At 29.3% G+C, this 11,644-nt stretch overlaps 1 protein-coding gene and 1 long non-coding RNA gene across 2 annotated transcripts; both read left to right on the top strand.

Annotated features, from left to right (window-relative positions):
* The first annotated feature begins 5,864 nt into the window (after positions 1 to 5,864).
* LOC140182841 (uncharacterized) lies at positions 5,865 to 6,637 on the top strand. The gene is made up of 2 exons (XR_011879036.1): positions 5,865 to 5,992; positions 6,105 to 6,637. It is a non-coding gene; the product is annotated as an uncharacterized lncRNA (long non-coding RNA).
* Positions 6,638 to 8,118: 1,481 nt separating this feature from the next.
* Positions 8,119 to 10,728, top strand: LOC112784557 (UDP-glycosyltransferase 83A1). The gene is made up of 2 exons (XM_025827800.3): positions 8,119 to 8,771; positions 9,678 to 10,728. Exons 1-2 carry the CDS (start codon positions 8,288 to 8,290, stop codon positions 10,550 to 10,552), a joined length of 1,359 nt encoding a protein of 452 aa, XP_025683585.1. The 5' UTR covers positions 8,119 to 8,287; the 3' UTR covers positions 10,553 to 10,728.
* The last annotated feature ends 916 nt before the right edge of the window (positions 10,729 to 11,644 follow it).

Here is an 11,644-nt window from a genome sequence, read left to right as displayed (position 1 = left end):
GCACTTTTGTCAATCTCAAGGACGTAATTGGTACAATTAGAATTTCAAAGACAATTTTAGTGCACGACATCAATCTCAAATACCATTTTAGGTTTAACTCCAATATGAATATATCAAGTTACATATCTAGGCCTAAAAGATTATTCAATCTTTATTTTGGATGCCAAAAGTATTGTTTTTTTTTTTAACTCAAATATTTCTTCTTTCCGTGAAATTTGAGTTGAAATCCATTTTGTCCCTGAAATTTTCGATCGGCTTCAATTTTGACACCCAAATTTATAGTTACCCAATTAACACCTTTAATTATTAGATTGTGACCCACGTTTGTTCCTGTAGCTATCTCCGTTAACGAAGATCTGATGTGACACGTTAAGTTGATAGAGTGTGTATTCACGTGGCACCAAACTTACCGGAATGGATGTGTGATGAGTGAATGACATGGGAAAAGTTGAATGAACTCAATTTCTCCGGCAAAATCTCGAACATATTGGGAAAAGAGGCCTGCAAATTGAGTTCATTCAACTTTTGCCACATCATTCACTCATTATACATCCATTCTAGCAAGTTAGGTGCCACATGGATATACACTCTGTCAACTTAATGTACCATATATATCCGTTAACGGAGATAGCTACAAGAGCAAGCGTGAGGCACAATCCAATATTTAGAAGTGTTAATTGGATAACTATAAATTTAGGGGTCGAAATTAAGATCGATAACAAATTTCAAAGGCTAAAATAGGTTTCAACTCGTGAAACTTTAAATGAGTTTTCACTTCCATCAATCAAACAAAAAATTACTTTAAATATATCTCTTCTTTTCATTTTCTTATTTAATCTTCCTTCTTCTTCTTCTGCAATCTTCAATTTTTTTCCTTCAAATTTCTTCATCATCTTCGAGCGTCTTTTGAGATTTCCAAGAACTTCTAGTCTCTTTATTACTGATTTTAGGCTTCTTATTATACATGTTTGATTTCTATTTCTTTGTTTGTGTTTTGATTTTCATCTTTTTCATATCATAATTGTTCATATTCTCAACATAAATACTGCTTAGTTTGCACCTTTTCTCAAATGAGACATTCTGAAAATTTTTACCACGCTTCAAATTTTTATTTTCACTGTAGATGGGGTACCACTGTGTTGTATGTGATTGTTCTTTTCAAGTTTTTCACTGCTCTTAACATTGTTTTGTATATAAATTCTTTCATCTTTCTGAAACCTAGTGGTGTCTCTTTAGATTTTTCGATACAATGGTAAAAAAGAAAGTGATAACCACTCGTGAGCGCACTGAGACTTCTAAGTAGTAGTAAAAGTGGGTCGGGCTAATTGATGGGAGTTTGTAGTTTAGCTCGTTCGACTCGATTCGATTCGACGTTTTATTAAGTAGGTTAGATTTTGTCTTTTTGTAATGCCTATTAGTTAAAAAAATCAGATTATATAGACATTAAAAAATGTTTATAAAATTCGTTAAATTGGGTCGTCAAAATATTTTTTTGTTAAAATAAATTATTTTTAATTTAGACTTTTAATTATTTATTTTTATTAAAAATAATTAATAGTTAAGACTAGTTAAGATTGTAATTTTTTTTGTTCAAAAAAAATTTATGAATTATAAATATGGTTATGATATATAAATAAATTATTCTTCACAAATTATGAATTATAAATTTTATAATACGTGCACATTTTATGTCAATTAGATTTTTTTTAAGTTTATTATTTTGAGTTTGAATTCACGAAACATACTTTTTAAATAGGATTGTGGACTTGTTAAGTTTTAAACAGGTCAGATTCAATCCTTAAAAAAAAGTCTATGAAAAATAATAAGCCTATCAAAACTTTTTTATTCTTCTAAATTAATCTTAATAGTATGATCTTCAACTTTTTTAAAGAATTATATTATGATCTTAAAGAGAAATAATTTAAGAGAAAGTTTTGGATAATATTTTTATTAAAATTTGATCAATACTTAATTAGTAAAAAAAAGTAAATAATTCTATGCCATTAAATATAATCTCATATCACTAAAAATACTAATGATAACTAATTAATAATTACAAATCACAAAATCTACTAACTTTTAACACTTCTCATACTTTAAAATTAAGAGAACTTTAGATACCGAATCGTTTTTTATAATCATAGAAGATGACAAAAAGTTCAACCTTTATTGTTACTTGCATGTTGCATATCACAAAATCAAGTTTAAGGGCGTGAATGCGGTAAAACGTCAAACAATTGAAATACTATTAAATCTATGAAATGATAACCCATAGAGTCTAAAAATGATACTTGCTGATGAAAATGCTTTAAAACAAACTGTTGGTAATGACTTTTTGTAAGTATAATACCCATATTTTAATTGATTTTAATATCACTGACTCTTTTAAATAATACTATCGTATTTTCAATTTCTCAAATTCACCAATATTCATATGAAATAATAGAATAAAGAAAAATTTTACATAATCATATCTTTTTTTATTTCATGGAACATACAATACACAAGATATATGTGTCTTTATATAGATAATACTTCTTACTAAAATAATAATTTATAAATTACAAATCAATTTTGTAATGACCACCATTTCATGAGTTGACTCTATAAATCATCTTTTATCTTGTATTCATGTAGTTTTCATAATCTTCTAATTTCAATTCAATTTGAATTTAAATTTCTTTAATGTTGTAGAATGTTGTAATTGTACTATTCTCTTGAATGTTCTTCAAAAATCTTCAAGCTTCCAATATGTTAGCTTCTAGCAATATCTAGCCAATTGATAATTATTGTATTCAACTCAAACTTTGCTTCTTCAATTCTTTAACCATGTTTCATGAAAATTCTAGTCCATACAAATTGATAGCACAAAAAATTTGTAAAATTTTAGTGATAAACCATAAACTTATAACCACTTTGAATTCAAATTAAATTTTGCTTTTGATTTTTCTAAACTTTTGTTACTTCCACACCACTTGATTTAATTTTGTAGCACTTTTTCTCTTCCCGACTTTATTGATTTATTTCTTCAATTCTTATATTTATTTAACTACTCTCTTTTTGTCTTTTTGCAATTGACATGGTTGAGTGACTTGAAGCTATATTAGCGATGAAAAGAAAGTTAAGTGCTAACCCAACAAATAATTAAAAACTGCTTCTTGTAGAGTGCGAGAAGCCAAAACACATAATTTGAGATTTTACTTCCAAATCCCATTTTGCGGCATGCCATTAAAAATATTTTTATATTTATATAAAATTTTCAACCACAAAACGACACTAACAAAAAGATATGCAAAGAGTAATGTTGAAAAACTAATATTATAGCAGTCAATTTCAACCAATATTATAACAGATTAACAAACAAACCTAATATAAAATTCACTAAAAAGAGCTTTTGTTGAATTTAGATTTCGAACTTTTTTTAATTAAACTGCAAATGTTCTTATTTTGAAGAGTTTCGAATTTTTTTTACCTTATATTAGTGTTGAGTTGACTACAATATTAACCGTGTAATATTGGTTTTCAAGAGTTGTCGATCAAAAGATACTCGACTGCAAATAATGTCAAGACCTGAAGCCAATGGAAATGACAATAACCCTTACACAAATGAGCCCCTTGGACGAAAATAAGGGTGGACCAACAATTTTGTGGTTGTAGTTGTTTTGGGCTTTAGGGTATCAGATAAGGTAAGTGAAAACTGACAAGAGGGACCAGACCCATTCTGCATGATTCTAGAACTAGATACTTCGTGGGCTCCCTTTCTGCCCTGGCCTAATTTGCATGTGCCAGGCTTAAATAATTTATTTCCTGTGTGAGTGCGTGACACGTGCAAAATGAGGTGGTAATTCATTTGTACGTAGGCTTTGAAGTGAGTCAAGTCACTACGAGCTCGACTCGTTAATAGTTCGACAAGTTGAACTCGTGAGTTGGTAAACCGAGCATGAACTTGGAATTGAGTTTATAAATTAAATGAGTTGATCTTGAGCTTAGATAAGCTCAATTCATTAGTTCGTGAGCAGACTCGATTATATTCATAATATTAAAAATATAGATTAAATACATATAAGATATGCGTATTAATAATTTAATATATATTAATATTTTTAATTATTTAAAATGTTATATTTATTTTTTATATATAATTTTAATGTATAACATAAATAAAAAATTTATAATTGATAAATAAATAATATATATAATTTATATTTTTTAATATTTTTAAAATATATAAGTTATAATTTATTGAAATAGAATTATAAATTATATTCCTATTATTTGAGCAAGTTCGTGAACTTTCTTTGAGTTGAATTTGAGCTTACGATATAAGCTCTGTTAGAATATAATTAGGATCAATTAGTATTATTTAGTATATCTGAATATTTATTATATGAAATTACGTCTTTATTATTACAATTCTTTTAGTACCTATAAATACTCTTTTATATTATATCATTCAAGACAATTTGAAAAAACAACTTGAATACACTCAATAATACACAAATCTTTTCTTCAATTTAGTCACTTTTTACCGTAGTTTTTGCATTTTTTTCTATGTCATTCTTCTTTTTCTTTTGTCACTTCTTTAATGCTTTTTCACCTCACCGACTAGTCTATTTTCTCTGTCTTGTATTTTTTTTGAGTCGAATGATCAAACACCTGCTTACCGATAATAATGAAGAAATCATGTAATATTTGCTCTCTTTCGCCAGTTCCGTCTACGTTCTCTCGTGGCAGTTTCGTCTATGTTCTCTCGTGGTAGTTCCGTCTGCGTTTTCTCGTGCCAGTTCCGTCTGCGTTTCGTCTGTGTTTTCTTGTGGCAGTTTCGTCTGCGTTTCTTTCTGACAGTTCCGTTTGCACTTCCTTCAGATAGCGGCAGTTCCGTTTGCACTTCTTTCAGACAAGCGGTAGTTCCGTCTGTACTTCCTTCAGACAAGCAGCAGTTCCGTCTGCGCTTCCTTCAAACAAGCGGCAGTTCCGTCTGCGGCTGCGCTTCCTTCAGACAAGCGGCAGTTCCGTCTGCGCTTCCTTCAGACAAGCGGCAGTTCCATCTGCGCTTCCTTTCGGCAGTTCCATCTGCACCTATTTCATCAGGAGCTAATATTTTTTATAAAAATAAAATATATATTTTTTATTTTTAAAATTTATTAAAAATTTTAAAATATTTTTAAACTTTAATTTATTTTAATTTTATTCTCAATATTTTCGATTTACAATCATTTTATTCTTGTGTTCAAATTTTTCTGGTGAAAATATAATTAATAATTTTTTTTTAAAAAATTTTATCCTCTGTATCATAATCTTTTTCAATATATTCTTCTCTCTTCCAAATACCCTTTCTCAAGCCACTATGGTCATTATTTCTTTCCTCTAATTTTATTTAGAGGTAAATGCAGATCAGATTAGATCAGATATGACTAAAAATTTTATTCTATCCACACTAAAATCATCAATATGATTAGGTTTAATACCTATAATTTTTTTAGTTTGGATCTGATCCGATCCAATTTTTACTTGGATCGAATATCGGACATATTCACAAAAAATAAAAATATTTTTTAAACTTTATTTTTATTAAAAAAAATTAATAAAATCTCTTTTTTTATTCTTTTAAATATGTTTATTTTTAAAATAATATTAAACATATTTTTTTAAATAATAAAAATAAAATAATACAATATATATGATAATTACTAGTTAAAATAAAACATAAAAAAAATATTTATTTATTTATTTGTAATTCCGCAAATATGCGAATTGGATATATGGATACCTATATAAAATCTATAATACAATCTTATTAGTATGCAGATCAGATCTATATTCACAATTTTTAATTAAATTTAAATAAATATCACAAATATACGAATCAAATCTAATCCATAAACACCATAATCCTATCTCCAATTTCAACCATATTTCCATCCACTCTCTTCTGTCTCTCAATATTCATATATGGTGTCTTGGAGAAAACCATCACAACCCCGTTGTTCATGTATTAATTTGTTGTTATTATTAATTATTAATTATTAATTATTAATTAATATTAATTATCATGGTTCATGTATTAATATAGTTGATTTTTTGTGTGTTTATGATTATTGCAGAATAAGAGAACCGTGATATGATGGATCTGGACGGTGAAGTCATGGTTTGTGGCTACGAAAATGTTCAAGTTATGTGGTATTCTTGAAAAGTTCAAATCCAACACCTGCAATATAACTTCCTTATAACAGGAATTAAAAGGGAAAAAAAGTAGCAGTGCGTCGTGCACCAAGTTAAAAGCATATGTCAGTGGTGGGTTGATAGGATGGTGTGGGGGAGAATTGCAGTCGAATAGAGATATTTTCATAATGAGGTTGGGAATAGTGATGATGGTGGCGATGTTGAGATGTTGAGATGGAGATAGAGTTGGGCTAAAGAAAGTGAGAGTGTTGAGATTTTTTACAGTGATCTGGAATGTCTGGGTGGAACGTAATGTTAGGATCTTTAATCATAAGGAAGCAGGTGTTGAGATTGTAATAAGGAGGACATTTCTAAGCTACAAAGAATGGATCGATAGAGATCCTTTTGGCAGTTAACAGGATTTATTTATTTCTATGTAACACTTGTTATTAGAATCATTTGCTCCACTTTATTATGTTGAGCTTCTTTTGTTTCAAAAAAAAAGAAAGTGAGAGTGAGTGAATATTTTTGTATATTTTTTAAGGAGGAAAGGAGAAGAATTTTAAATTGTACAAATTTTATTAAAAAAAACACTTAAATTTATTAGCCGCGATACAGGAACTTTTTTAATTTTGACATATAACTTTTGTAATTGTGGCATATGTTCTTTAAAGATTTTTTGCATAAAAAATTCTTATATTAATTTTATTATCATTAAACTAATTATGTGATATTGAGTTAAGAAGAAGAAGAAGAAGATAATGAAATCAAGCTACAGTTTTACAAGGAGTATTTAAAAAAGTCTTGTCTCATTTAGAGTGGAACTGTTTGTTTGATTTGTCTTGATTGGTAGGATAAAATGAAGGAGAGACTGAGTCGGTTTGAATTTATTTACCAAAAAGATACTTTATGTGTTTTATCTTTTATGTAACAATGTTGTTGAATGTGGCCACTACTTATTTTTTTGCTATAGTTTTTTTTGGCAAGTATGGTGTGCTTGGTTTTCATATGTTGATATGCAATAGATTTATCCGGATACGGTAAAGGAACACTTTCAAAATTAGAGTGAAATCTCAAGTAGAAAGGAGGAATGTAAAAAATGGATGGTGTGCTTTTGTGAGATAATTTATAATGTATGGTTGGAATGAAATCGGAGGATTTTTCAGAACAAAGAAAAAGGAGTTAGGAGATTATCAACATGTCATTTCTGAGCTACAAGAAATGGCTAGGTGCAGATCCCTTCTATTATTGATGACAATGTCAAAAATGACAAAGGGAGATCTATAGTTGCTTTATTTGTTTGATTGTTCTTCTTTAATTAGTTGTTATTTCTATGGTGTTATTCTCTATGCTCTATTTATTGTGTTGAGTTTTTCTTTCAAAAAAAAAAAAGAAGAAAATAATTATGACAATGGTACCACTGATGATGATAATAATAAAAGAAAATAAAAAAAATCAAATGAAAAAAAAAAAAGAAAAGGAGGAAGAAGAAAAAGAAAGAGGTGGAGAAAGAGATAGTAATGATAATGATAATAATGACGAAGGAGGAAAAAAAAAGAAAACACGGTAAAAAAAACATGGTGTATTTGTTGACATGGAAATAAAGACGGTATTTTAGTTGAACATTTATATTTAAAATATATAAAAGTATTACGGATATATAAAAAATGTGTCCAATATACATCTTAAATGAATAATAACACATGTTTAACACGCTCCTTGCGTGTTATTACCAGAATAATAATGTGTTTAACATATATTTTGTGTATTAATTTTCTATTTACAAAATTGATTCACTAATAATTACAACAAAAATACCAATATTTTTCTGTATGAAAAAAATAACCTTAAAAAAACACTCATATAAATTTGGCTTAGTTAAAGTTTATAAAAAAAATTTAATTATTTAGTATTTCTCTTTCTGGAATTGAATTAAATAATTAATAAACGTAGATCACGTGGATAGTAAGTAATATTCACAGCAACAATAGACAACTCTTGTGAAAAACCACCACAACAATGAGTAGCACAACAAACATAAATAAATAAAGAAATAAAGAAATGGAGAACCATCAAACTCATTTGAACACAAAATTAAAGAAAGGCGTGAGGCGACGTCATCATCATGATTAGCACTCCAACAGTGCTAGTCGTGCCATATCCAGCTCAAGGGCATGTAAACCCCATGATGAGCCTTTCACATAAGCTGGTTGAGCATGGATGCAATATCATCTTTGTCAACTCAGACTTCAACCATAAGAGAGTAGTCAGATCCATGGAGAACAACAATGGATCACCTTCACCAATCAAATTGGTGTCAATCCCAGATGGGTTGGGACCTGACCATGACAGAGTCCATCTAGGAGAGTTATGTGATTCCGTATTGAGGACCATGCCTTCAGAGCTTGAGAAGCTCATAGAAGATCTTCAATTGAATGAGGGCATTAAAGTAACTTGCATTGTTGCAGATGTGATTATGGGTTGGGCATTGGAAGTTGCACGCAAAGTGGGAATCAAAGGTGCATTATTTTGGCCTGCGGCAGCATCTATGTTTGTGTTGCAGTATAACGCTCCCAAACTTATTGCTGATGGCATCTTAGACTCTGATGGTAATGTATATAATATTAGAGTTTAATTTTGATGTATTAGTAACATAAAATGTTTTTTGAATGTATTCACAGTATAAAATAGTCTTTGGTAAATAATTTTAGGAGCCACTGAGATAAAGATATTAAAAATATTTTTGATGGTTTTTAATAATTAAAATTTAACATATATAATTGATTAAAATGTGTTATTTTTATTAAAATTAGATCAGATAAATCAGTTTAACCAAAAAATTAATAAATTAAATTTTGAACTGGTCTAAATTAATATTTTTTTTATAGAAAATGACTATAATATTTCTATTATAAAAAATAACTAAAATATCCTATATATATATTAATTTTAAAAACTTTAAATTTTAATCCTATGACAAGAAGTAAAGTGCTAGAATTTAGAATTATCAAAATTAATATATATAATAGGAATATTTTAGTCATTTTTTATAATAAGCGTATTGTAGTCAATTTTTATAAAAAAAATATTAATTTAGACCAGTTTAAGATTTGATTCACCATTTTTTTAGTCAAATTAACTTTTTTGGCTTAATTTTGACAAAAATAACACGATTTAATCAATTATATGTGTTAAATTTTAATTATTAGAAAACATCTTTATGTTTTAGACGTCTTTATTCAAGTGGCTCCCAATAATTTTATGAGAAGTGTTAGGAGGCCAGCACTTTTGTTAAATTCTGGTCAGCACTTAACCATAAAAAAAAATTGAATGATTCTACACTATTAGATGCAATCTCACACCATTAAAAACATCATAGTAAGCTAAAAACCATAAAATCTGGTGGCCCTAGACTTTCTCTAATTTTATTAATATCACATCACATCTCACAGTCTCACACACACATGTTGTATTCCTTTGGTTAAAAAATAAGTTTATCTTGTTTTGAATTGCAGGATTTGAGATCTCAAAAAAACCATTATGGTTATCCTCTTACATTCCTGGTATGGACATCGGATCTAGTTGGTGGCGAAATCTCTTTGATCCGTCAGTTGAAAAGAGAATGTTTAAATATGTGGTGCACTGCATGCGTCATTCAAATTTGACAGAGTGGTATCTCTGTAACAGCATTCAAGAACTTGAACCTGAAGCATTTTCCTTAGTACCAAAGCTATTATCGCCAATAGGCCCATTATTGACAAGGGCAACTACAAAATCATCTGGACAATTCTGGAAAGAAGATATATCTTGCATGAGTTGGCTAGATCAACAACCTCATTGTTCTGTAGTTTATGTTGCCTTTGGTAGTCACACACTACTTGACCAAAGACAATTCACAGAACTTGCACTTGGACTTGAACTCACCAATAGACCTTTTCTTTGGGTTGTGCGTCAAGATCCTAATTGCACCAATAAAATGTGTCTCCCTCTTGAATTCAAGGGTTATAGAGGTAAAATAACTGGATGGGCTCCTCAAAAGAAGGTGCTAAGTCACCCTGCTATAGCTTGTTTTGTAAGTCATTGCGGTTGGAATTCGACCATAGAGGCTTTGTCTAATGGAGTGCCTCTCCTGTGTTGGCCGTATTTCGCAGACCAACTTTTCAACAAGAATTATGTTTGTGATACATTGAAGGTTGGGATGGCATTTGATTCGGATGAAAAGGGATTAGTGTCACGTAAAGAGATAAAGGCAAAAGTGGATCAGTTGCTTAGTAATGAGAATACGAGATCAAGGTCTCATAAGCTGATGGAGAAGCTAAAGCAGAATATGGAAGAAGGAAGTACTTCTTCAAAGAACTTAAGCAGGTTTCTGACTTGGTTGAAAGGATAATTAAGGATTGGCCTCTACTATTATGCTCAATTAAGGATTGCTGGCTAGTTGTTTCTTTATGAATATGTAATAATAAGAAAAAACAGTTCATGCGTTTCTATGTCATATTTTTGCATTCTTAGTTGACTTTGTTCTATTATTGGAATTAATGTAATATTAATGGAGTTTTTATGTTTTTTGCATTGTGCATGCTATGATGGACAGGGAAAACGATGAAGAGATAATTCTCAACGAGGGATGGTTGGATAGCTATCACACAAAATATATCATTTTATTTTTATTTATTTTTAAAATGAGATTAAATACTTCTCTAGTTCTCTTCATTCTATGCATGCAAAAACCTCTTCATCATAGAATTGGCCTTAACGTATAATGTTTTTTGAATTGTTAAATAAAGGAGGGCCAACTTAAGATTAGTTGCAAGAACTATGTTAGATTTCACTTAGGTGCAAGGATAATGCATATATATGATGTGTGTTGTGAGATGAACTGTGAAACCATATGATGGTGATGAGCATAAGTAATTTATTTATAGATGGAGTAGAGAACAGTTAGAATTTTAGTACATGTGTAGAAAACCTGAGTTCCACTATCTTATTTTATCTTGTCCCTTAATTTTTTGAACAAGACACCATTACTTAATGGAAGAATAATAAAATTAGAGCCTGCTATTGCAATGTATTCAGTCCAAATGACTATTTAGGAATATTTTGTTGGTTTTTTTAGTCTATATATTTCTTGTTAGGACAATTATTAGGAAATGACAAAATTATAATATATCCAAAAAATATAAGCAATACAGTAAGACAATTAATTTCTTTCAGAACGCTAGATTTTGTTTTTTTGTTTGTTTGTTTGTTTTTTTTTTTACATAACCACACTTGATGAAGTTGGAAAGAGAACAGAAACCTACGTAAAAACCAAATGGGGGAAAAGTAACTTTTTTGTAGGACTGGCATCGTATATCATACTTGCGGATACTCAATCTGATTTAATCCGATTCGCTATGAATAGGATAGGATAGGATGACACTTCTAATATATTATACGATGATATTTTAAAAAAAATTAAAATAATTATTAAGCTAATTAT

This window comes from Arachis hypogaea, chromosome 20 (genome assembly GCF_003086295.3).
Source record: "Arachis hypogaea cultivar Tifrunner chromosome 20, arahy.Tifrunner.gnm2.J5K5, whole genome shotgun sequence".
Classification (NCBI taxonomy): domain Eukaryota; kingdom Viridiplantae; phylum Streptophyta; class Magnoliopsida; order Fabales; family Fabaceae; genus Arachis; species Arachis hypogaea.
Note: the sequence above shows the minus strand (reverse complement) of the source record. Positions and strands in the feature narration are given on the sequence as shown.

Bases quoted from the DNA above. Each gene is read 5' to 3' on its own strand.
- LOC112784557 (XM_025827800.3), top strand. From the start codon at position 8,288: ATGATTAGCACTCCAACAGTGCTAGTCGTGCCATATCCAGCTCAAGGG. The intron at 8,772-9,677 runs GTAATGTATATA...TTTGAATTGCAG, and splicing joins TGGCATCTTAGACTCTGATG to GATTTGAGATCTCAAAAAAA.